This window comes from Loxodonta africana, chromosome 25 (genome assembly GCF_030014295.1).
Source record: "Loxodonta africana isolate mLoxAfr1 chromosome 25, mLoxAfr1.hap2, whole genome shotgun sequence".
Classification (NCBI taxonomy): domain Eukaryota; kingdom Metazoa; phylum Chordata; class Mammalia; order Proboscidea; family Elephantidae; genus Loxodonta; species Loxodonta africana.
In genome coordinates, this window is record NC_087366.1 from 2,415,107 (window position 1) to 2,442,827 (window position 27,721).

Here is a 27,721-nt window from a genome sequence, read left to right on the forward strand (position 1 = left end):
TAGTATTACTATGAAGATGGAGAAAGCAAATCAATGAGCAAAGTCCTGGAGTTATATATTAAAAATCATTTATGTGTATGTTTATTTATTTTAAAAACAATAATTTCTAAGTATTGAAATTATTTAAAATTATGTATGATCAAAACATCCATAATAGCTTATAATCTGACTAAACTTTCTACAAATAATAATTATACACTCAACATGAATGAAAAAAATCTAGCGACTTGAGTGAACAAAAGCAAGCAGGAATTGGAAATCATCCAACCTTTGAAAGAATAAAATCAACCTGTGAGATACATATTTTCTCAGCTTTTCAACTGAGGGTACACCCTAGTCCTCATGGTACATGGATGATAGAGTTTAAGCAGAAATGAGTAGCCTTGTTTTTGTGTTAACTTAGAGGTCTGAGTCTGGCTGGAAAAATGTGTCAACTGAGGAGAGAAATACAGGACAAAAGGAAGCCCCACCAGGGAAATCCCCTCAAATCTGCAGACAACCATTTCTTAAATTATATGCTGACTCTACACCGAGTGTTGTGAATTCCAACCTCTTTAGTAGAAAACAACTGTAGCAGAACTGAAAACCTGAAAAAATGCAGCTATTCCCAGCGTAGGGAAGAAAGAGTTTGGAGTTCAGAGCCAGGGGAACTTAGTGAATTTCTCATAACTTCTTTTGAAACACAGAATGGATATGTCCCAGGAGTACCATATCCCAGTAGTTGACTAAAGACAATGCACTTGAACTAAGACACATCTGAAATAGATCCATGCAAGCAAAACTTAAAACCAGGATGTCACAGGATAATAGTGTACCACCAGGAATAAAGCTCTTAGAAGAAAGTCAATGTTTTTCAGAGGAAGATGTGAGAATGTATAATTTTTACAATGTATTATTCACAATAACTGGTGTAGAATTAAAACTTGTTAAACTTGTTTAACACTGTGTTGTAGTGACATAATAGTAATAGATAAATTGATCAGTGGAACAGAAGAGTCTAGAAATAGACCTACACATGTAAATCACCAGTTTTATGAACTAATGCAATTTGATGTGGGGGGAAAAAGAAAGTTTTTCCCCGGAAACGTTGGCACAACAACTGGGTTTTGGAGTGGTAAACAAAACTGAACCTTGGCCTCTTTTTCTCACACCAAGTAAATCAATTTGTGTTTGATGATAGTTTTAAATGTGAAGTTAGAAAGATAAAATGTGAGATAAAAGCATAGTGGAATACACTCAGTCATTGGTAGTAGACTAACAATTCTCTTAAAAAAAGGCAGAAAGCTAATTATTTTTTAAAATGATGTATTGGATGCCTGTAATATTTTAAACCATTGTCTATCAAAATGTATAATCATAAAACTAAAAAAAAAATCTTAGATTGGGAGGAAATATTTGTAATATATCAGACAAAAGACCCATATGTATCATACATAAACACTTAAAATATTGAGAAATCACCTTGCAAATATAGATTCACAAATGTGCTAACATCATTACTCACCAGTGAAACACAACATAGAAATTCAATTAAATATACTACATACTCACAGTATGGCTAATATTTAAAAGTCACAGAATGGTGAGGATGGGGTTAAGTGGAACTTTCATATATTAAAGGAGGAAGATTAAAGGGTGCAATACAATCACTTTGGAAAATGTGTTGGCAACTGATTCACTCCTAGTAAATTTTTAAGAGAAATGAGTTGGTACGCCCATCAAGTTATATACTAGAATGTTCTTAGATACTTTTTTCATAATAGCCAAATATTGAAAATTAGGGAAATTAATGAATAAATTATTCTACATGCATACAATGGAATGTTCCTCTGGAATAAAAAGAATGAATTTTTGTTATATACAAAAGCTTGGAAGGGTCATCTACATATTCCGTTTAGTTAAAAATGTCAAACAATAATGTAAATAGAGTATAATTTCACTCATATCAAACTCAAAAACAGGAAAACCTAATTAAGGTTTATAATTCCGGAATACAGGTTACCTCTGGAGATGAGCAGGATATAAACTGGAAGCTGGTATAGGAGGGTTGCTATAGGGTGCTGAAAATTGTCTTTGTTCTGATCTGGGTGGTGGAGGTGTGGGTGTACAAATGTAAAAAATCATCAGCTGCTCAGTTAGGATTAGTGCCCTTTACGTACTTAATTATATGCATGATATTAAACAGAAAAAATTCAACTATAATTAGTCTACAATGCAATATTGTGTTTTATTGTTTTCTGTGCAAAATGCTCACTACCTGTGTATTTAAGTTCCCAACATTTTTTCTAGTTAAGCTTTGGAATCATTAAAAATTAACTGAAATTAAAAAAAAAAAAAAGTTTTGCTGATATACACTTGAGATTTAAATAAAAGATTTGAAAATTATATTCTCTTGTTAAAGTATTTACAAACTCTTGTAAGAATGATCCTGTTATTATCTATGTAATAACACAAATGATCACAAAATGTGAGAAGCCACACCACGTTTCACGTTGTGACTAACCGTAATATGGTATCGGGTACCCGATTTTAAATAATTTCAAAGTTTGCCTTTAGGGTTACTAGAAAACCGTTTGCATTTTCTTGACAAATCTGTACTGTATGTGGCCAACAGGAAACATTACTTTGATGCACTGTTTTAATTATCTTTGAACTTCAAAACACCACCTACTCCCAGTTTATATTAAATCAGAAGGCAATATCTTGATTTTAAGCAATGTTCCTTAATGATGTCACTAGACAATTCAAATACTTCCCAAAGCAACATATACTGATTCTATTATCCCAAAGAGATGAACACCAAAGGAAAAAAGCCCAGTAACCACTGTAACACGTGGGCATATCAGACCGACCATCATCACCACATACTACACACCCCGTGGTGCTTCCCCTGTGTTTTCATAGCCAGCGCTGCATTCACAGTCCAGCTTCTCACTGAGCTTAAACCATGTGTCATTACTTTTGGGTCTGGCGTTCTCAGATAATGGCGTATCACAAGATTCTAATGCATGATAAAACTGAAGATTTCATTTCACGTTATTGGATGGGCAAGCTGACTGAGTGAATCCCATCCCAGCAACAAAAAATCCTTCCCGATTATCATGTGCAAATATTTAGGTAGCTTTGAAAAATAAGCTAAGAAGACCAAAGATAAATTGTTCTCCTGAAATAATTACTACAATAAAAATGTACGTTTATGCACACAGCGTTCTTCATATCATTTAAATTACCTGAAAATATTCACACCAAGTACATTTTTCTCAATTCTATTGCTACTTGTGAGCTTGTCACATGCTGGTAGTAAAACAAGTCATAAGACGTGTGTAATTCTTTTTTCAGAAAACCTCGATAACTTTTTTCTTTTTTATTTAAGATGCCAATCTTGTTACCAGGTGAGATATGTATACCAAAGAAAATGGATTAATTGCATATAAAGATCTACATATTTATTACTGGACATTTTATCTTCCATAATAAAGTCTTTTAATAGATATTTTATCACAATTTAGTACAAAACGAGTTGATATGAAAGCAACTTTTGTCATTTTTTCTTTAGCCTGAGCCCATATTCGATATAAAAATTGAAAAACAAGTTAAAAGATAATTACACAGTAGGACAGATATCTTTTATTACAAAAATATCACTGAGTGGCTTTGAGAAAATCGTGTGTAAATAGGGCAAAATAAGCAAATTGTTCTTAAAGGATCTTTATAAACATCTAGGTAATGGTGCAGGGAAATCTTTCAACACAATAGAATTTAGCACTATCAAGAAATGTTTCTCTTCACTACCTACCCACCCAGTGCCCTTGAATTGATTCTAGACGTTTACAAAGATTTTCCAAAAGGGCAGCAGGAATCTTCATAAGTGGACCTCTCCTACACCACTAACTGTATAAATTATAAAGGTCAAATCTGGGATTCTGCACTATGGACTCATCTCTTCACTAAAAACATGACGTTTATGTCTAGGAACAAGAACTCCAATATGAAAGACTTGTCACCTAAACACAGGCACAACAGACACAAAGGTTTCAGATGAAAACACACAAGTCTACAATAGAATACACATGAGGCTCTCTCACCAGTTCCTAAATAATGAGATTGATTTTAAGTAGGAAAAAACTTGAATTGAAAAGATGGACTGACCCTTCTTCCTATCAGTAATTATTCTGAAAGTTAAAAAATTCTGACAAACTCTCTCTCTATATATATATAGCATATATATGTGTATATAAGTATATATATTTATGTACGTGTGTATATATGCTTATACATATGTGTATACATATATACTGGGTTTATATATATATATATATATGCCATTTCTACATTATATCCATGATCTGTACATTATATATATGATTTCTACACTATGTATCTATATTACATATGATTTCTACATTATATATATGATTACTGTATTATGTATGGCGTCTATGCTATATATATGATGTCTATATTATACTTATGATTCCTATATAATACCACATAAATTCTACATTATATATATGATTACTATAGACATAATTTTTCAAAGTGTTTTATACATTTACACATGAAACCATGGCAAACTCACCCTCACTCTCTCACCCCCCTGAAAAAAGAGGGTAAGTAAACTTTTGTTAACACTTTCATCAGGAGAAGGAACCTCATAAATTATTTACTAATTGAGTTGACCATCCACTTTCCAAGCATGTTATAGAGCCTGAAATTTTTTTTTTTTTTGTTACATATCCTGGTTTATATTGTGTTTTTTTTATTTACAGGACATGTATACTCAGATTCAGAAATAAAACCATTCTCAATACTTGTATCTGATTTTGAACATGTTTCTAGAGAAAGAAACCACAGTGAAAAGGTAGGCATATGTTCAATATACATTAATCCTGAATCAAATAATATCACAACATATTGAATAAGTCATTGGTAAATAAAAATCTGAATTAACTGTAATTATCCATGTTCTTGCTTCAGATAAACTAAGCCAAGTTTCATTAGCTATTACATCAAAAAGTTTTATGAAAAAAATTTGAAATAAGAGTTAAAACAAGCACCAAGAAAGAATCAGTTGTCAGTAGAGCTCTAGCATGCTGTAGGATTCCAGATCCCTTAAACGATTAGATTTCTAATAATTTCTTAGAAGAGATTATGAGTGCTGGGCCATAAATAGATTCATAGTTGCCATAACATTGACTACAACAGAGTGAAATGTTGTCCAGTCCTTCATCATCCTCATTGTCATTGACATGTTCAAATCCATCATTGCAGCTATTGTACCAATCCTTCTCACCAAGAATCTCCCTCACCGTCATTTGCCCTCTTTTTAACCAAATCTGTCTTAAAAGATGTCCTCTAATGATTGATCCCTCCTGACAATGTGTCCAAAACAAGCGATTCAGACTGTGTTCTGTTGTGATCCATTAGGTTTTCAGGGGCTAAATTTTGGAAGTAGAAGACCAAGCCTTTCTTCATAGTCTGTCTTAGTCTAGAAGATCTGCTAAACCTGTCTACCATGGATGACCCTGCTGGTATTTAAAATACCAGTGGCCCAGCTTCTAGAATCATAACAACATGTAAGTCACCACAGTAGGTCAAAACTCGTGACTGTAGAAATTTGTCACACTAAATACCTGTATTTGAAGAGAAAAAGTGTTCTACATCAATGGCTTCAATTTCCACATTAAGTATTAGAAAAAGAACGGGACATTAAGCCCAAAGAAAACAGAAGAAGGAAAAGAAGGATCAGAGCAAAAATTAACAAGGTTTTTAAAAAAGGGAGGGGGACAATTAATGGAACAAAAATCTTAGATGAGTAAAATTGCAAAACCTTTAAACAGGCTGATCAGGAAAAAAAGAGAGAAGCACAAATTACCCATATCAACACTGAGATAAACAGTATGACTACTACAGATTTTACAGGTATCAAAAGATAATATGTGGAATATTAGATATAAGATCAAAGACTACAGCCTTCAGTATGGATTACACCACAGAATAAAGAAAGCAAAATTCCTCACTACTGGACCAGTGAGCAATATCATGATAAACAAAGAAAAGATTGAAGTTGTCAAGGATTTCATTTTACTAGGCTCCACAATCAACACCTGGAGAAGCATCAGTCAAGAAATCAAAGGACGCATTGCACTGGGCAAATCTGCTGCAAAAGACCCCTTTGAAGTGTTAAAAAGCAAAGATGTCACCTTGAAGACTAAGGTGCACCTGACTCAAGCCATAGGATTTTCAATCGCCTCATATGCATATGAAAGCTGGACAAAGAATAAAGAAGATCAAAGAAGAGTTGACACTTTTGAACTATGATGTTGGTGGAGAATGTTGACTATACCATGGACTGCCAAAAGCACATACAAATCCGTCTTGGAAGAAGTCCAACCAGAATGCTTCTTGGAGGCAAAACAGCAAGACTATGTCTCACATGCTTTGGTCATGTTATCAGGAGGAATCAGTCTCTGAAGAAGCACATCATGCCTGGTAAAGTAGAGGGTCGTCAAAAAAGAGGGAGACCCTCAATGAGATGGATTGGCATAGCGGCTGCAACAACAGGCTCAAGCACATCAACGATTGTGAGGATGGCGTAAGACCAGGCAGTTTTTTGTTTTGTTCTACATGGGATTGCTATGTGTCAGAACCGACTTGACAGCACCTAACGACAGCAACATGAAAATGTTTTGCCAATAATCTCTACAACTTAAATGAATTGTCTAATTTCTTGAGAGCTATAACTTACCAAAGCTCAATCAAGAAATAACAGATAACACAGATATATATATTAAATGAGTTGAATTTATAGTTAAAAAAAATTATAAAATGAAAAAAAAAATCCAAGTACAGATAGCTTCACTGGTGAATTCTACCAAACATTCAAGGGAGAAAAAAATTGTAATTTATACCCTTGTCCATAAAATCAAAGAGATGGAAAATATCTGCCTTTTCATTCTATGTGACTAGCATTGTCCTGTTACCAAAACCAAAGACATTAGAATTACCAGAAAACTGCAGACCAATATCCTTCAAGAACAAAGATGCAAAACTTCTTAACAAAATTTTAACAATTGAATCCAAAATTCCATAAAAGGATAATATATTAGGATCAAGTTGATTTTCAAAGAATACAAGGATGGTTTATCATTAGAATAGATGTCAATATAATTCACCATATTAAAAACCTAAAGAAGAAAAACATAAACATCTCAATGGTGGAAGACTGAATGTGTTTACCCTAAGATCAGGAAGAATACATGGGTGTTTACTCTCACCACTTCTATTCAATATTTTACTAGAAGTTTGGTCAGTAAAATGACCCAAAAAGGGTATGTAAAAAGCATCTGGATTTGAAAAGTAAAAATGTCTTTATTTGCAGTTGCCATGATGTCTATATAGAAAATCCAATAGATTACTAGAATTAATAAGTGAGTTTAGCAAGTTTACAGGATATGTTGACATCAATAGACACAAAGAATCAATTTATTTTTATATATTTGCAATGAACCATCAGGGATTGAAATTATGAAAAACAGTATTCTGTCTGATGGCATAAAAATATGAAATATTTAGGAATAAATCTGATAAAATATGTGCAAGATCTGTACATCAAAAACTAGAAAACATTCCTGAAAAATATTAGAGAATACGGAATAAATGAAAGAATATAATGTGTTCATAGGTCAGAAGACTCAATGTTGTTAATTCAGTTTTCCTAAAGTTGATCTACAGATTCAGTGCAATTCTCACAAAATTGCCACGTCTTTTTTTTTTTTTTTAGTAATTGTCACCATAATTTAAAAGGTCATATAGAAATGACAAGGACTTCAAATAATCTTTTGAAAGAAATAAACAAATTTGGAAAGTTAATGCTACCTAATGTCAAAACATTAAAAAAATTGAGTAGTTGTGTTGATGTCAAGTTAGAGAAAAGATCATTGGAACAGAATAGAGAGTCCCAAAATAGACCCAAACATCTATGGACAACTGATATTTTACAACTATACTAAGGCAATTTAGTGGAAAAAAAAATTATTTTCAATGAAAAACGCAGCAACAATGGGATACCAAAATGCAAATAGGTATACTTTGCTTCACACCTCTGATCATATACAAAAATTAACCCAATATGGAACATAGGCCCATGTAAACTAAAAAACTTCTAGAAGTAAGAATAAAGTAAAATCTTATAACATAGGGTTAGGCAAAGATTTATTTCATATGATATCAAAAAAAAACCTTAGAAAAAACAAACCATTTAAGAAAAATTGCTCTTCGTCAAAATTAAAAAATTCTCTTCTTCTAAAGGTAATGTTAAAAGAATGAAAAGACAGGCCACAGACTGGGTTAAAATATTTTAAAGCATTTGTCTAATAAAGGCGTTTTATCCAGTTTACAAAAAGAACCTTGAAAAATCAACAAAAACAATGCAGCTAAAAAAAAAAAAAAATGGCAAAAGATTTTAAGAGACTTCAACAAAGAAGATAATCAGATAGTAGATAATAACATGAAAAAGTACTCAATATCAATAGTTGTTTAAAAAATACAAATTAAAGGCATTATGAGATAGGTTGATATACATTTAGAATGGATGTAATAAAAGTGCAGTCTTGAAGCAGGCAGCCATGAAAGGGTTATTATGGGTAATCTCACCATGTTTGGTTGATTCCCCAGGTTTCTTCTCTTTTCCTAGCAGGAAGCTGAGGAGCAGGTGCACAAACTCCAAATTTACCCAATATATGACCTTCCTGGGTGGCAGTAGGGAGCCGTGGCCATTTTTTTAGAGCTGTGTGCAATATTTTTAGAGCCATGTGCAAAAATTCATTCACAAAAATTATGTGGACTGTGCACGCATCACAAGATTGAAGATCATTCCCTCTCTGCTCGGGCATATGTATGCGGTTGTTAGGTGCCAGTCGAGTTGGTTCCGACTCAGCGACCCTACGCACAACAGAAAGAAACACTGCCCGGTGATCTTCCATCCTCACAATCATTGTCATGTTTGAACTCATTGTTGCAGCCACTGTGTCAATCCACCTCGTCGAGGGTCCTCCTCTTTTCCACTCACCCTGTACTTTGCCAAGCATGATATCCTTCTCCAGGGACTGATCCCTCCTGACAACATGTTTAAAGTATGTAAGTCACAGTCTCACCATCTTTGCTTCTAAGGAGCATTCTGGTTGTACTTCTTCCAAGATAGATTTGTTCATTCTTTTGGCAGTCCATGGTATATTCAATATTCTTCACCAACACCACAATTCAAGGCATCAATTCTTCTTTGGTCTTCCTTATTCATTGTCCAGCTTTCACATGCATAGATGAGATGGAAAATACCATGGCTTGGGTCAGGTGCACTTTAGTCTTCAAGGTGACATCTTTGCTCTTCAACACTTTATAGAGAGGTCCTTTGCAGCAGATTTGCCCAGTTCAATGCGTTGTTTGATTTCTTGACTGCTGCTTCCATGAGTGTTGATCCAAGTAAAATGAACTCCTTGACAGCTTCAATCTTTTCTTCATTTAACGTGATGTTGCTCATAGGTCCAGTTGTGAGGATTTTTGTTTTCTTTACGTTGAGGTGCAATCCATACTGAAGGCTGTGCTCTTTGATCTTCATTAGTAAGTGCTTCAAGTCCTTTTCACTTTCAGCAAGCAAGGTTGTATCATCTGCATAATGCAAGTTGTTAATGAGTCTTCCTCCAATCCTGATGCCCTGTTCTTCTTCATAGAGTCCAGCTTCCTGGACTATTTGCTCAGCATACAGATTAAATAGATATGGTGAAAGAATACAATCATGATGCACACCCTTCCTGACTTTAAACCAGTCAGCATTCCCTTGTTCTGTCCAAACAACTGCCTCTTGATCTATGTAAAGCTTCCTCATGAGCACAATTAAGTGTTCTGGAATTCCCATTCTTCACAATGTTAGCTGTAATTTGTTATGTTCCACACAGTCCAATGTCTTTGCATAGTCAATAAAACACAGGTAACCATCCTTGTGGTGTTCTCTGCTTTCAGCCAGGATCTATCTGACATCAGCAATGATATCCCTGGTTCCACTTCCTCTTCTGAAACTGGCCTGAATTTCTGGCAGTTCCCTATAGATATGCTGCTGCAGCCGTTTTTGAATGATCTTCAGCAAAATTTTGCTTGGGTGTGATATTAATATTGTTCTGTAATTTCCACATTCCCCTTTCTTGCATATGTATGTCACTCCCTATAGAAGGAGAAATCTGCCTTGGTTGAGCTGAGCTGGCAGACTTAGGTCGCGAGATCCTGCCTGTCTCCCAGTTTGCAAACTGTGAATAAACCTTTCTGTTCTTCCAATCCTGTGTCTGACTCGATTCAATTCGCTAGACTCCTGGACAAGAACCTTTTAGTTGACGACTTCATTTTGGTACCCCAGGTGGGACACAGCGGACACTCCAGCTCAGGGTAAGTTAGGTGCTGAAACCTCCTCTGAAGTGTGCCCTTGACCCTCCACTGGGTTAGGAGGACTTTCTGGGTGGCACCAACTCTGGACCAGACAACCTTGGAGAACAGAAACGTTCTGACATCACTGTGGAACAGGTATATTTTAAGTTTTAAAAAAGTAGCTACTAAGTGGTGGATTGTGTCCTCAGTAATGGGTGTTATTAGGCCTTGTGGTGATCTCGCTGTGTCCTAGGGCTGAGTCCCCACCTGCATGATCCCTGCACCTGGAGGACACCTGGGGAGACTGTCATGGTGTCCTGGGGCTCAGTCCCCACCTGAACAGGTCTCCATCTGGTCTTTTGTCTTGACCTCTGCATTTTTTTTTTTTTTTTTTCATTTTGGTTGGGATCTAGTTACTCAATCTGGCTAAGGAACATTGTCTTTGTGTCTTGGGCCCCTTTGTTTGTCTCTTGTGTTCGTTAGGAAGACTAGACTGGCTTGAGCCCAGGACCCTCCCTGCACAGGACAGGTTTTATGTCTCTCTTTTTTCTAAGGAATGTAGTGAAAGATATTTTTTAATTTTGGATACTGAGTCTTGCAGTCTTAGTTGGAGCAAAACACACTCCTTACAAATATTGGCTCTGGAAGGAGTGGTGCTTGAATTGCGTTGCCAGAGATTATTTGTTAAGAAACCCAGTTCTGCGCCTCTGTATAGCCAGGGCCTCTCGAATACATCCTTCTTCTGGCCGACTAATTAGAAGGGGTGAAGATCTATAAACAAGATGGGCGCCAGTCAGTCCACCCCTAAACCGTCACCCTTAGAGTGCATCTTGACTCATTAGGATTTTCTTTAAAAACTGATGACACCAGGGGGAAGCGTTTGAGGTTTCTCTGTGGCACGGCTTGGCCTCAATATAACTTAGAAGATCAGGAGAAGTGTCTGACTGAGGGAAGTTTGCATTATAATACCATATTGCAGTTAGATTTGTTTTGCAAGGAAACCCATAAGTGGGATGAGGTGCCTTATGTTCAAATGTTCATGACTCTGTATTATAATCAGGGATTACAATGGCAATGAAAATTGATGGTTCAGGTTAATCAGAAGCCTAAACAAGTTCTTGAGGCAGAAGAGTCCAAGGTTGTGGTGGGACTGCCACACCCATATAATCCTATTTACCCTCAGATTCCTCAAGTTGTTCCTGCTGACCCCGGCCCCAGTGGCTCGGGTGTGGCCCCCGCCGATTCTGGGACCCCAGGAACAGGAAGGGTCTCCCCACCTCACACCCACAGTGGTGCTTCATTTGGCCAGGGTCAGTGCATTTCCTCAACTAGCCAGAGTATTGATAAGGAGGATAATCCAGAAGTGGGCTAATTCCCTTTAAGAGAGGCACTGGTTGGAACAGGAGTGGATGGGAGACTTATGAACACTTTGGTACACGTCAGCTCACTGGGCAGACTGCCAGTACCTGGTGGAAGTTTTTATCTATTCTGAAGAGAGGAGAATGGTTGTGGAAAAGGCTAGACAGTTTGCTGATAAAAAAACATAATGAAGACCCCCAAAATCCTGACAAACTGCCAGCCAGTAATGCAGTCACTTGAGTTGATCCAGAGTGGGATTACAATTCGAGGGAGGGCACAAGTAGGCTAAGGCATTATAGAAAGTGCATATTAGAAGGCCTTAAAACTGGGGCACAAAACCAGAAAAATCTCTCAAAAGTTTATGAAGTAATTCAGGGCTGTAAAGAAAACCCCTCTGAGTTTCTCAAAAGAATTTTTCAGGCTTTCTGGAGACACATTGACATGGATCCTGAAGCTATTGAGAATCAATGAATGGTTAATATCATCTTTATAGGACAAAGCTCTACAGACTTCCACAAAAAATTCCAGAAATTGGATGGAGGACCAGGTATGCCTATCTCTCAATTAGTTGAAATAGCCTTTAAAGTTTTTAATAACAGGGACCAGGAACAAGAGTAGGAGATTCTCCAAGCAAGGCAACAAGCTACCTTGGTGGCAGCAGCCTTAACTGGGAAACCATTCCCCTCACCACAAGAACAGGAATCAAGAGAATAGGAAAAAAAAAAAAAAAAACCATCAGAACTTTGGCCTCCTAAAAAGGGACCAATGCACCTACTGTTGTAAAGAGGGACACTGGAAAACCGAATGCCCCAAACGAGGCTGGCAAGCAAAACATATGGTGAATGCTACAGACTGGGTCCAAGTGGGAGAGGCTGTCACCATCTCCCCTGAAGAGCCCTGGGTTAACCTAACAATAGAGGGAATGCCAATACAATTCCTCTTAGATACAGGGCCCCCCAATCAGTTTTAAATGATCCCCTTACCTTACCTTTGAGTGCCAAAAGGACTCCAGTTGTAGGCATGTCAAGAAAAGTGAATTATAAGAACTTCTTAAAGCCAACTGTATGCATGACTGGGAGCTCCACTCTCATTCATCAACTTTTGTACATAACCGAATGCCCGACCCCCTTGTTGGGACAGGATTTGGTCTCCAAATTAGGGGCTAGTATCTCCTTTCATGGGACTGAAAGCCCAGTTATCCAAATCCAGGCTCCAGCTGAGGTGGGCTCTCGCTTACAAGCAGTTTTCCTGCCCCAGAGGATAGAAAGCTCCTACCCAGTACTAGAGCACATCCTGCAAGCAGTAGGCCCCATTGTATGGGCTAGTGGAAAGCCTGGGAGAGCTGGGCTAGTGGAGAGCCTGGGAGAGCAGTATCCACAGCCCCGGTTGTAATCAAACTAAAGGAAGGGGGGGGGTCTCCCAATCTAAAGCAACATCCCATGAGAAGCTTGAGAAGGACTTCAGAAACTGGTAACCCGATTCTTGAAAACAGGGCTGCTTCGACCATGCCAGTCAGAATACAACACACCCATCCTGCCAGCGAAGAAACCTGACAGAGAATACAGGGTGGTACAGGACCTGAGAGCCATCAACCAAATCGTAAGTGATATCTACCCAGTTGTCCCAAACCCCTATACCTTGCTAGCTATAATACCTGGGGGCTATAACTACTTCTCCATGCTTGATTTAAAAGATGCATTTTTCTACATCCTCACTGCCTAAGAATCTCAGGCCTTGTTCACCTTTGAGTGGGAAGACTACAACACAGGACACAAGTCCCAAATAACTTGAACTGTAATTCCCCAACCATCTTTGGGGAAGCACTTAGTTGGAATCTCCCAGGCCTCAAATTAGACGAGGGCATCCTGATCCAATACACTGATTATCTTCTCATCCCCAGTAAAGGGAATAAGGCCTCGACCAAAATACTGTTAAGACTTTGAATCTCCTGGCCCGGCTGGGATATAAAGTCTCAAAGGAAAAAACTCAGATATCACAGCTACTGGTTCAGTATTTGGGATTCTTCATATCACAAGGAACTCAAACCCTGTCTCCCACACGCTAGAAGGCCATTTGTGCTACTCAAGAACCATCAAACAGGCAGGAGCTCAGAGGGTTTTGGGGCATGGCTGAGTTTTGTAGAGTCTGGATTCCAACCTTAGGACTGATAGCAAAACCCCCGTATGAAGCCACGAAAGAGGGAGATAGAGACCCATTTGTTTGGTCTCCTACCTGTCAACAGGCCTTTAAGGAAATAAAGGCTGCATTATTAAAGGCCCCGGTTTTAGGCCTCCCTAACTTGGAAAACCCTTTTCATCTTTACACCCATGAACGCAAAGGGATTGCCCTGGGAGTCCTTACCCAGAGTCTGGGGCCTCACCAGACACCTGTAGGATGCTTATCCAAGCCACTGGATTTGCCCACACAGGGATGGCCTCCCTGGCTAAGGGCAGTAGCAGCTGCCTGTGAACTAATTCTAGAGGCTGAAAAACTGTTTTTTAGGCCAGCCTCTGACTGCACACCACACCTCTCATGCCTTGATTGCCCTCCTAGAACAAAAAGGAAAGCTACAGCTGACCACTGGCTGACTGGGTAAATAGTAAGCCATCCTACTAGACAACCCAGCTGTAACTCTGATTATCGGAACCCAGTTAAACCCAGCCATTGCCAGTCTGTGAAAATTCTTCTCTAATATATGACTGTTTGCAGACAATAGAAGAAACGTACTGTAGCATACCAGACCACCGAGATGCACTTTCAATGGTATGTTGATGGGAGTATCTTCGTGGAAGGTGGAAAGAGGAGGGCTGGATATGCTGTTGTTTCCCTTGAACCCCCACAGGTTGTCGAAGCTGAACCCCTGCCTCTAGGGACCTCAGCCCAAAAGGCTGAACTTGTTGCTCTAGCCTGAGCCCTAACCTTGGCAGAAGGTAAGACCATGACTATCTGGACCAATTCTTATTACATTTTCTGGGTAGTCCATGCACACACAGCAATATGGAAAGGGAGGATCCTTTTAACAACAGCAAACAAGGGGCTAAAACATGGGGAACAGATTTTGGCACTATTGAAAGCCATTCAAATGCCTCAACAGGAAGCAGTAGTTCACTGTAAAGGACACCAAAAGGAAAACACTCCTGAGGCGAAGGGTAATACCCTGACTGACTTCACAGCAAAACAAGCAGCTTAAAGGACATCCCAGACTGAACAACCACCATCAGTAGAGGGCCTGATCATTCAGCATCCTCAGAAACACTTTAATTCAACATACACAAAAGAGGATTATGAGTTAATAAAAGAATGGAGATTTTCACTAGAGGCCCAACAATCACGAGTGGTATAAAAACCCTGCAGGCATTACCTACTTTCCATGACTCACAGCATGGAACATTTTGAGGGCTTTACAGGAAGCCACTCACTGGGGACAGGAGGCCACAGCCAGATTGATTAAGAGGCACTTTGCTGGGAAAAAGCTCCTTCAGATCATAAAAAGAATTCAAAGACAATGCCATACTTGCATCCAAAATAACCCTAAAAACTGGCCTCTTCTGCCCCCTGGTGTCCAGTTTACAGGAAAGCGTTCAGCTGAAGACTGGCAAGTAGATTTTACAACCATGCCTAAGGCACCTGGAAACTTTAGGTACCTCCTAGTATTTGTAGATACTTTTTCCAGTTGGATACAGGCATTCCCAACTCAGGCAGATAAAGCTTTTTAAGTATCAAAGATTCTGTGAGAGCAAGTTATTCCAAGGTTTGGCATTCCCTTCACTCTTCAATCAGACAATGGGCCAGCTTTTGTCTCTGAAGTAACTCGGCAGGTGTCAAAGGCACTCAACATTACTTGGAGACTACGTGCTGCCTGGAGACCACAGTCTTCTGGAAAGGTAGGAAAAATGAATCATACTCTAAAGAAAGCTATAGAAAAATATGTCAAGACACTGGACTGAAAAGGACAAAGGCCCTACCACTGGCTCTCTTGAGGATTTGGATAACCCCTAAAAGTGGCTTAATTTAAGCCCCTATGAAATGATGTATGGGAGACCCTTTCAAATAGACCACGCTCAGTTTCCTAACAGTGAAGTAGATCCGAAAACTTAGATTAGGACTTTCTTCTCACAAATTCAAGCCTCCTTAACCGAAATAAAGGAATATGTGGTCTGGAGGCTGCCGGACCCGCTTGATGGGCCCTTATACCCCTTCTTACCAGGTGATTGGGTTTTGTTACAACTATGGAAGGAGGATCAAGACCTCCAGTCGATATGGAAAGGACTCTATCTGGTGTTACCAACCACATATTCTCTGAAACTTGAAGGAATAAAGCCATGGGTCCACTATTCCCGAGTAAAACCAACAGCTGCCCCAGGAAGTCCTGGTACTAGAGAACCAGACAAGATTACAGAGCCTGACTGGACAGTAGAGCCATGGAAAGGACTCAAGCTGTTGTTCCGAAGGCCCAGACCTGATAAGTAGACCTTTATACTAATAGTGAGCATACAGATTTTAGGAACTGCATTTGCTATGATATTCTGTTTGGCTTTACCTGTCAGCTGCCCATTTCTGGGTATACTTACTTCCCTTGGTATTAAGGGTTTAAGTCTCAAGAATTAATTGCTTTTGTGCATAGAAGATTCTTAGGACGAAGGCCCTTCTCACATTCCTCCTGGGTGTCTTTATACTATCCCTTTGGGCACAGGGCCCTGAAAACTGAGAAAATAATTACTTTTACCAAATTTCAAATGCCATCAGCGAAGGCCAGCCACTTCATTTATGTTGGATATGTTTTCCCGTCCCATGGGAACATCAGGGAACCTCCAAATTCTCCCTGTGACTAATTACTTCCAGGTGCCACCCCCCACTGTCAACCGTACCAGCTTCCCCCCACCCCCTGCCCCAGAGCCCCCTTGCTCCTCTCTTTCATTAAATCTCCTATAGTCAGGGTTAACTGCACTGATGTCCTCAACAAAACCTACCCAGGAGGCGTGCCTTTCAATCTATGGCTAAAGGGGGGACTAAACAAGACTGATGTCAGGGCCCAGGCCCAGATAGAAAATTTGACTTTAATAGATAATTGGAACATTTCCGACCTCCAGGATTGTGAAACCTCCTTGAAAAATGCCAACAGCACTGCTCAGGTATGTTGTTCCATGAGCAAGGTACAAAAGGGCAAGGGAATTTGCGTAGTGAGTGTATGGGAGGAGCTGAGTTGGGCGCTTGACTTCAACACCTCTGTCCAAAGAAAAAACGCAAAACAATCTTGTGATTCATTCCAGTGGGATTGTTGGCCATACACATCCCCCTTTTCCCCTGGCACCGGCTAGCTTGGCCTGTTGGGATGAAGTCTTTCTGAGAAAGGGTGACTCAGGCAGGCCTGAGATAATCTAACCATCATGCCTTCAAATCACTCTCTCTGTGCCCTGCAAGGATATGCCTAGGTGTGTGGTTACTCCCCACTACCCAGCAGCTCCTACCTGACTAAGTATCATTCTGACGGGTGGGTCCTTGAATTCCTAGGCCCCGTGATTCACGGAGGAGAATGTACCTTAGGGTTCTTAATGCCAGCCGTGACCTTTATACAAATCTTCATTCCCTGAAATAACACCCAGCACAAACGAGCTATAGGACTGATTCTGGCAGGAACTGGAGCCGCCATAGGAATGGTCACCCCTTGGGGAAGATTCACCTATCATGAGGCTACCTTGAGAAATTTAACCCAGACCACTGAGACCATAGCGTTGTCCACAGGCCAGACAATAGAAGTTCAACAAAAATCCTTAGACTCCTTGGCAAAGGTGGTCTTGGACCACTGGATTGCACTGGGCTACTTGTTGGCAGAACAAAGAGAAGTGTGTGTGGTGGCAAACACCTCTTGCTGCACATATATAAATTCCTCTGGTCAGATCGAGATCAATGTAAAAAAGATATGTGATCAGGCCCTGTGGCTCCACAATTTTAACCAGTCATTAAATGCCCAGCATATATGGCAGACTAAAAAAAGTGCACTTCCCTCGCTCACTTGGTTTCTTCCCTTGTTAGGTTCCCTGGTTGCACTACTCTTCTTGTTGTTCTTTGGCCCCTGTATATTCAAGCTTCTTGTTAGATTTTTGTCTTTTAGGATTGAAAAATTCCATTTAGAAATGATGCTTCAACAAGGTTTTTGACCTATCCCTCCAGACGAAGCTGTGAGTCAATTCTATGAGGGCCCTATAGACCCAGACGAATTCCCCTATTCAGCTTGAAGAAGTTACAGAATGACCTTTGCCCCTATTTCCCTTGATTAAAGGGAGGAGTGAGTGTTAGAGGAGGGAATGAAGCCGGCAGCCGTGAAAGGCTTATTAAGGGTATCCCATAATAATTGTTTTTCAGAAAAGTCTGCTGCCGGGGAGATCTATTCTGAGGAGAGGCCTGTATCTTAATACCTTGTTGATTTTTTCCCAGACCTCGAGTAGGGTCAAAGTGCATTTGGGTCATTTGCGCCGTTACTTGAGGGCTAGGACTGTAGAGAAATGCACCCATTTGAGAGAGAACATCCCTTCCCCACAAGGTAAAAGGTATAGCAGGAATAACGTAAGGCTGAAAAGTACCATTACATTGAGGTTCAGATTCGTCCTGCCAATGTAAGATTTGAGAACTTTTCTCGGCCTGTGGTGCCTGTCCCAGCCCCACCAGCGTGGTAGGAGTCTGGGATAATGGCCAAGAGACAGGCCAATCTTTTCCAGCAGCGCAGGATACATCAGCCCCTGTGTCCATAAGGCCATTTATTGGTTTTCCTTCTACTAAAAGTACTTTCATAGGTCTATTCTGAGTGATTTCCTGTAACCAAAAAACCACATCACTGGAGCCAAAGCCTCTATCTCCTCTCTCGACTTGTGAGGCCACAGTCCCCATGGTATGATAGGGAAGTAACAATAATTGTGCAATTCTCTGTCCCTTTTGAATAAAATGTGTTCGAGTTGGGGGTGACATGATAACTTTGATTTCTCCCATAAAATCCGAGTCAATTACTCCTGGAATAACAGTAAGACCTTGGATCGATAGGGAACTCCGTCCTAATATCAATCCGACCACGCCTTTTGGTAATGGTCCAGCAATACCTGTTGGAATTGTAGTAACAGAGACATCAGGAGTTAATATTGTTGAGGTGGTGGAACGGAGGTCCAATCCTGCACTTCCTGGGGTGGCTCGGATGAGACTTGAGACGGGACAAAGGGAATGAATGGGTTGTGAGACTGAGTTTGTACCCCCATTATTTTCGGGGCCGAGGGCAGGCCCCTCAAGGAGTTTCCCGACCCAGTTGGTTCAAGAGCAGTAACATTAGGAGTGTTAGTATTTGGACCTAAAATTTGACCATTTTTATGATATTTAGACCTACAATCCTTCTTCCAGTGAAAACCCTTTTGACAGCGGGGGCAAAGAGTTTTTGGATTTGACATATTTACTATAGCCGATGAATCAGCAGAATTTATTTTTCCGGTATTTTTCGATGGGCACTGTCTACTAATATGTCCTGGTTGATTACAAATGTAACAGTTCCCATTTTTTCCATTACATCCAGTATTATTATTATTACTTTTCCTCTTATTATCAAAATTTGCCATAGCTTGCAAGCATACCAGGGGGGATTCACCTTTGAGAGCGGCTGCCAGGGTGATACCTTGCACAAATGCAGGGGAAAAGTCAGCACATTGTCTAATATATGCGTTAATATCACCCGTCTTCCTTATAGGTCTTAATAAGGTTTGACAAGTAGCATTAGCATTTTCATATGCCAGCTGTTTTGTAACCAACTCACAAGCTTCACTATTAGTAATAATGCGTTCAACCGCCGTTTGCAGTCGAGCTACAAAATCCTCATAAGGTTCCTGTGGTTTGGGTTTGATATCGGCCAATACTGACGTTTTTTCAGTTCCCGGAGGTAAGGAACGCCAAGCCCGTGTAGCACAGCGGGCCGCTATTTGAGATACCTTTTTTGATAAATTTAACTGAGTCTGATTTTGATCCCAGTCTGCTGTCCCTAGGATAGCCTCAAGAGTTATTTTATCCCTCCTGGTACTAGCTGCAACTTCTTTTTTTGCTCGTTCTTCATATTCCATTTTCCATAACAAGAAACTACCCCCTGGTAAGCAGGTTTTTGCCAGCTGATACCAATCATAAGGAGTCATCCAGCTGGTTGACAGAATATCTATTAACAACAATGTGTATGGAGACAGGGGTCCATATTCTTTGCAGGCATTTTTAACCTCCTTGAGGAATTTATAAGAAAGAGGAGTCCATTCTGCATCCTCATCAAATTCCCGGCTATAATGTACTGGAAAGCACAAAGGGAGGGTAACGTCTCCCTCAGACAAGCCTTGTTTTAAGGCTGCTTTGATTTTTTATTTTCCTGTCAGAGAAGGAGGTGGGGGAGGTAAAGGTACTCTATTTCGAGGAGTAAAGGTCAATGATTTAACCTCATACTTTGGAGGCTGTGACTAAATTTGCAACTTTCGTAAAGGAAGAACAATATCCTCATCTTGATGATATCTAGTAGCCTCCTCCTCTAGATCAACTTGCTCCTCCGGGCTCAGAGTGTCATTCGTGATTGGATTAGATAGACCAACAAAGGGGGGAGCTGAAGGGGTAGACACTACAGAAGGATGTTTCTGAAGCAGAGGTGTTTCTTCCTCCTCTAAAGTGGGGTCAGAGTCAGGATTGTCTAGTACTTGGAATGCTTTAACAGAATCGGGAGTTGGGTCAAGAGTATCTCTGATAAGCATCCATAATGCAAAAGCATCAACAGGCACCCCCTCAGGACCACATCTAGTATAATATTTTTGTAGCTGTTCTCCCACAGCTTTCCATATGTCCAAATTAACCGAGCCTCCCTCTGGGAACCAGGGGCATTGTTCCTGAACAAAATGTAAAAACCGAGCTACTTGGCTTCTAGTCACTGCGGTTCCCCTTTTTTTGAGCATACACGTGATGATATCAATAAACAGTTTCCTTTCTGCAGAGGATGTTTGTCCCATAGTGTTTTTCTAGTATTCTCCTGCTTATACAGGGGTCTAACAACTTCTCATATGTTTTGCCTATCTTTCCTTTCCTATCCCCGTCCTCTCTAACGACGGGGTGGCTAAAGGGAGCTTTTCTCCTTTCTTATTTAGCTCTAGGCAACAGCCCTATCTACCCCGAGACGACAATGCTTACCTTCAGGTCCCTGTTCGGGCGCCAGTTGCCGGGGGCCAGCCTCAGCAATGAACAGGGTTACCAGAGGAGGGGTAGAGTTCGGCGAAAAAGAAGGAGAGGTAATGTGTCTTATATTTTCATTTTGTAGAAAAAGAAGCCTGCTCTTTATTTTTTACATGGTCTTTTATATCATAAGCTTACAAAAGCATAACATCGCATGATCAATAAAGGGGCAGTACAAGATATAATCATAAACATCATTTCCCAGAGACATAATTTTCCAAGTGACACATAGTACAGTTCCGCATATGCACACAAGTACAATGAGTTTTTGTTTAATTGAAGAGAATATTTTGTTGATTTTTACACAAAGTAACAATTGACTTCATACTGCTTTACACTTATGCTTAATCTTGCAATTCCTTCCACAGTTTTTATAATAATTAATCTTTTTGCAAAAACCATTGCCACATAGGCTTTGTCCATTTTGTCCAGGGTGGCCAAATTTTTGAAGTCCAGCCACTTTGGGTTACGTCATATTGTCCACGATTATGCCAAGGACAATTAGCCCAATCTCTATACCCAAAGACCAGTCAAGCGCAGCAGTGAGCGGGGTAGACGAGAAGGTTGACCTGTAATTGGCTGAGAAATTGACTGAGAGAACTCACTGCCTTTTGTTTTTCCACTTTTATGGGATCATGTGTGGGTGGTGGTTTAATCACAAAAGGGCCTCGGTAAATACCAGGATTCCACCATCCTGTTTTTGTTTTCCATAGTCGAGCTATTTGTTTTTCCCCTAAGACAACTTCATGTTGATCCCCAAGTAATACATGGGCTGTCCCTACCCGGGATTTCACCAGGGGATTATGAGTAGGATGCCCCCCTTCCAAAGGTCCCTAAATCTATAATGGAATTTTATGCTTATACATTCTGCTATACACAGGCTGAAGATGAAACAGAAACATAACACAGATGACAGAGATATTCCTGACTTTTCAGGAATTCTTCGATGTTTATGCTAGGGGCAGTGGGTGCAGAGGGGCCGCCCTTGCAGCCTGGCTCTTCCTGACTTTTCAGGAATTCTTCAATGTTTATGCTGGGGGCAGTGGGTGCAGAGAGGCTGCCCTTGCAGCCTGGCTCCTCCTGACTTTTCAGGGATTCTTTGATGTTTATGCTGGGGGCAGTGGGTGCAGAGGGGCTGCCCTTGCAGCCTGCCTCCCAGCAGTCTGCTCTTGCTACATATTTGTTACAACCCTTACAGCACTTCACCATGATTGGTTGATTTCCCAGGTTTCTTCTCTTCTCCCAGAAGGTGGCTGAGGAGCAGGCACACTAACTCCAAGTTTACCCCACATATGACCTCCTGGGGTTGGATTAGCGAGCTGTTACCATTTTTTTAGGGCTGAGCACAATAGTTTTAGCGCCCTGTGCAAAGACTCATTCACAAAAATTATGCGGACTGTGCACGCATCACAAAATTGAAGATCTTCCCCTCTCTGCTCCTGCATATGCATGTCACTTCCTATAAAAGGAGGTTATCTGCCCTGGTTGAGCTGAGCTGGCAGCCATAAGTCGGGAGTCTCTGCCTGCTTCCCAGTTTGCAAACCGTGAATAAACCTCTCTGTTCTTCCAGCCCTGCATCTGGCTGACTTCAATTTGCTTGTCTGCTTGACAAGAACCTATTAGTTGACGACTTGAGTCTAAGCGTTGATGAGGAATTTTCATACACTGCTGATGTGAATGTAAAGTTGTACAAGAAGTTTTGTACAGTGTTGTACTTTCTTATAAAATTAACCATACACCTAACATATGAGCCAACCACTCCACTCCTAGGTGTGATATCAGTATAAACAGAAACCAAACCCTTTGCCATCGATACGATTCCAGTTTACAGCAACCCTATATAACTAATGCCAAAAAATTTGGAAAACAAGCATGCTGTTAACCTACTTTTTTTTTTTTTCAGAGAAATTATTGAAAAAAAAACATAATGGTGGCGTGTGTTGGATGCTTTTGCTTCATTCTGGAAACATCTACAAGAAACAAACAAAGAGCAATGACGAAAAAAACGAAAAAACCCTCAGACTAGAGCTGACCAGTTTTTAAGGAGAGTTGGGAGGGTATGCAGTTTGGAAAGTAAATTGATCACTGTGTCTGGTCTTTATTCTAAAATAGATGAAATTCCGATAATTTGTAGATCCTTAGAGTTGATAAAGCCAGCTACTACCATATCCCACACTGAGATTCAAGCACACATGGTTTACTATACCAATCTATTTGCTTTGTAAGTTTGGATTATGAGAGTTGTTAGCAGCGGCACATGCTATACAAATATTTATTTTCTGAATTCCAGATAGTATATTTTGAGTTCAGATATCGCGGAATTTACCTACCAAATTATCTAAATCTGTTACGTCCCTGAATGTAGATAAACAAGGTTTACAGAAGATAATGTGCAAGGCAATTAACCAGAAGCTTGAGATATGCTAAGCAAGGAACTTATTCCACTGGCATTGTTATAATATGGCTTCTGCCTAGCTCTCTGTTTCATGACATGTTATTTGAAGCACTGAGCTAACCATGTGTGGATTCAGCCACTCTGAAGCTGCCGTGGTGCAGAAACCTGGAAGAGACCACACAGAGATAGAAAGAAACCCTAGAACCGTTTGCTATCGAATAGACTCTAACTCACAATGACTGCATGTGTGTCAGAGTAGAATTGTACTTCACAGAGTTTTCAATGGCTAACTTTTTGGAAGTAGTTGGCCAGGTCTTTTTCCAAAGCCTCTCTGTGTGGTGGAACATCCAACCTTTTGGTTAGCGGCCAATTATGAGAGTTAACTAGCTGCACAACCTGAGGTACCCCAGGATGGTCAATTCCCAGCCTTTCATTTTTATTTTAGAGGTTCTTCACATATGGTGAAAGATCTAGTGCTCAGTGATTGTAGATGGATTTGTTAATAGATTAATTTCTCATAGGGTTAGATATACTTATTTGAGTTTCTTGACATCCGACTGAAGGTGTATTATTTATCATTTCTATTTTAGTATGAGGCATTTGACCACTTTTTATCCCCAACAGATTTGAATGTTTCTAGGTTGTGTTTAAGGAACCCTAGTGGTGCAATGGTTAAGCACTCAGCTGCTAACAGAAAGGTCTGCAGTTTGAACCCACCAGCAGCTCCACAGAAGAAAAGACACATTTGGACTTGCTACCTATTACAAGAAAAGCAAAGGTCCATGTATTTAATAGATTATTTCTTTATAAAAAATAAAACATATCATTAAGAGTACATTTACTAACTGATTGAACTTCATTTGGGAGGAGAAGACCAGCCACGTTCCATATATGTAATGTATCACAATTTGTACCGTGTCACTTTCCAGGTGTGTTTGTCCTGAAGCTTCAGAATGCCCACTTACATCCAAGAGAAAAATCACTGTGCTAATGATCCAAAAGATGACAAATATTATTGTTGAAAGTGGCAAAAATAATAAATTAAAAGAGCTTTTAAAAATATTCATAATATCTTGGCAAGCTGCTAAACTAAATATCCTATTTCAGGATATTCTCATCAGACCTCTGTCTTCCCTCTACAGGCATTGAGAGATTGATAAAGGTGTAATTTTAAGGACCAAATATTTAATTAGTAAAAATAATAAAATCACTATTTTACTACTACTATTTTTTTTATTGCTACTACTACTAGTGTTAATAATGTCAAATCACCCCTTGAATACTAAAGAAAATGGAAAACTTAGAGAAATTATATATTAAAAACCATCATTTTTAATCTAAATTCTTCTTTGACAATATCATGTTTGCAACTACTCTTATTTCTCTGTCTCTCTTTCTTCCTCCCTTTCTCTCTCTCATTTTCCAGGCTAATTTTAGTGCATGCATTTATTTAGCCTTTTTGAGCCACTGTCATTTAAGTGTGTCTCTTGTATACAGCATTAATCAATTAATAAGAGAGTTAAACCTATTATAGATAAGTCATAGATGTGGTATAAACTCTGTCATATTATGTTATCTTACAATTACCATTTCACTTGCAACTTAATATTTCTTCTTTGCTTTTTCATTATTCGAAAATTTTTTTATTTATGCTCTCATGTTTTCCACACATCTACATATCTATGTCTACATCTATTGCTATGTCGTTATTTTTCCTTAATTGTACAATCTGCTGTTTTGTAATTTTCTACTTTTTAATTTCAGGTATTTGATTTTTTATTCCAAGACATATATATATATATATATATATATATATATATATATATATATATATAGGGGGAGGAGATTTTTAATTGATCTTTCTACTCAACTTATCATCTTTCTTAATTAGACCCATCTTTTCCTATAGATTCTCCAAATATATAATGTATTAATTACTTGAAAATTGTTTTCCAGTTAATTTCTACCTAATTGACTTCTAGTGGGTAACTAAATTACTGGTAGATCATTTTCGATGGAAAACCTAAGTAGTATCCCAATGTACTCTAACATGTTTAAAGTTCAATTCTAATTGTTATTTTCCCTACACGAGGCAGTTTCAGAAATATCTGCTCAGATTCTACAGCCTTCAACTTTTTCATTCTATAGACCCGTTTGGAGTCTCACCTATGCATGTTCAATCTTGGTGTCAACAGAGAATTTGAGAAATATTTGTAAGTAGACCTTTTTGGGGATCCTCCTCTTTGTGGCCCCTTTATTTTTTTATTTTTATTTTTTCTAAATTTAATGTTTTTGTAACAAATGTATAAAACTTCTGAATAGTTAACAATATGAATTTAAGGTGCTGATGTAATTGTTTTCTCCTATGTATATTTTATTTTCTACTCAAAAGCAATACTTTTGTCTTATAAAAATGGCATTTTAAATTATAATAGATATTTATTGGGGAAAAAGTTACATAACTGAAGGGGAAAACAGGCTTTGCAAGGCCAAACATGAGCACCCTCACGTGATCTGCTAGTTTCCTACCATTTGCTGAGTCATTCTTGTAGCCACTATTGTCCACTACCATGATAAAGCCTCTGCCCTTCCACTGCAGAGTTTAGAGATCTGATTTGGTCCTGCAGCTACCCAGGGCTTGGCCTTGTATGTGAGTCTTCCTAATAAACTCCTTTGCTGCCACACTGGAGTTGCCTGCCTTTTTTGTTGATCTCTCAGCACCCTCTATTTTTGGAGACAAGTTTCATGTTACTGTTCCATGACTGGACAATAACTTATCAATGAAACGTCAATAAGTCCGTGAACTGGCAGTTCACTTTTTAGTTCTGTTGTAGAATAAGGAGGATCATTGAACTAAAACAATATCTAAGTGTAAGGACAAAGAGCCCTGGTTGTGCAATAGTTAAGCATCACCTGCTAATTGAAAGGTTGGCGGTTCAAACCCACGAGCTGCTCCACAGTAGAAAGACTTGATGCTCTACTCCCGTAAAGATTACAGTCAAGAAAACCCTATGGGACAATTTTACTGTCGCACATGGGGTTGTTATGAGACAAAATCAACTTCACGGCACCTGACAATAACAGCAAACATAAAGACACAATTACGCCTTCAGTGGTTTTCCTCCAACAGAAGGGAAATAATTGCAAATATCAAAATTGTGTCTTCTCTGTAAATGGTGATTCCATGTACCTTAGTTGAAGATGATTTAGATACCTGGGATGTTCTAGAAATCTTAGTTTAACAAATGTAATTTAAGTTTTTTTTTTAAATCCCAATTTATTTTCCTAAGTACATAAAAATGTAGAAGACAACCAACACCAAAATGCATTGTTTGGTTTTCAAAGAGATCTTTAAGCAAGGAAGGGAAGGGAAGTAAATGACAAGATGAAGTTTATAATGACATGGCCTCTGAGAGTTACTCCATTAGTTGAGAGAGAATTCCAGTATTCAAGGATCTTTTATATGGAAATTAATATTTTGTGTTAATTTCTCAGCCAGTCCAGTCATGTTATAAGAGTTTTGCAAATACCCATTAAGTGATAATTTCCAAGTATTATTTTGAAAGCACTGACAGGATTTATTTCAAAATTTTAGGAAACTTTGTGTGAACTTTGCTGTTTATCAAATTACATTATTTAACCAGATTCGTATTAACTCCCTGAAATTCAGAGTGATGCTAGATAATGCTTAATGAAAGAGACCTCAAAGGTGAAACCATAAAAGCTATAATATTTTCATTTATTAACAATTGGGACTCTCTAACATGTTACTCACATTATGGGTTTCCTATGAGGGAAGAAAAGCTGAAAAAAAGTCTGAATTCTCAGATACCCTTCTGAATTTTGTTTTATATTATCCTCTATGCATGTACATTTTTGATATACCAATGGGTGGGAATATTTTAAACTATGGAGTCATACTAACATATATGGTTAATTGAAAAATTACCTCATATTAATCAAGGGGAAATATGTTTTTTGTTTTTTGAGTTCAAAAATATATTTAAAAACTACTGATTGTGGACACGTTAATGATGAAAAATCAAGTACATCGAACATGATGGTGAACTCTAATCCTGTATATATCCCTGCAAACTCAACTGGAAAATATGACATGAGGAAAGTTGGATTCTCACAACAAAATATGTGGAAGACTCTTATCTTACAAATAATACTCTAAAATTTAAAAAATCTTTTAAAAATTTTATTGATTTATTTTTTCCTCAAAATTTGTAGTAAACAAAAGGATATTTCTTTTAATAAAATTTTTAATTTTCATAAAAATTTTAATTTTCTAGTGTAAATAAGTTTTAATTATTTTAATTGAGC

The 27,721-nt window shown here is 38.8% G+C and overlaps 1 protein-coding gene across 1 annotated transcript; it reads right to left on the reverse strand.

Moving 5' to 3' along the window:
- Positions 1 to 18,033: 18,033 nt before the first annotated feature.
- On the reverse strand, positions 18,034 to 18,657 carry LOC135228643 (endogenous retrovirus group K member 6 Pro protein-like). Its single transcript, XM_064276479.1, has one exon. It carries the CDS (start codon positions 18,655 to 18,657, stop codon positions 18,034 to 18,036), a length of 624 nt encoding a protein of 207 aa, XP_064132549.1.
- Positions 18,658 to 27,721: the final 9,064 nt, after the last annotated feature.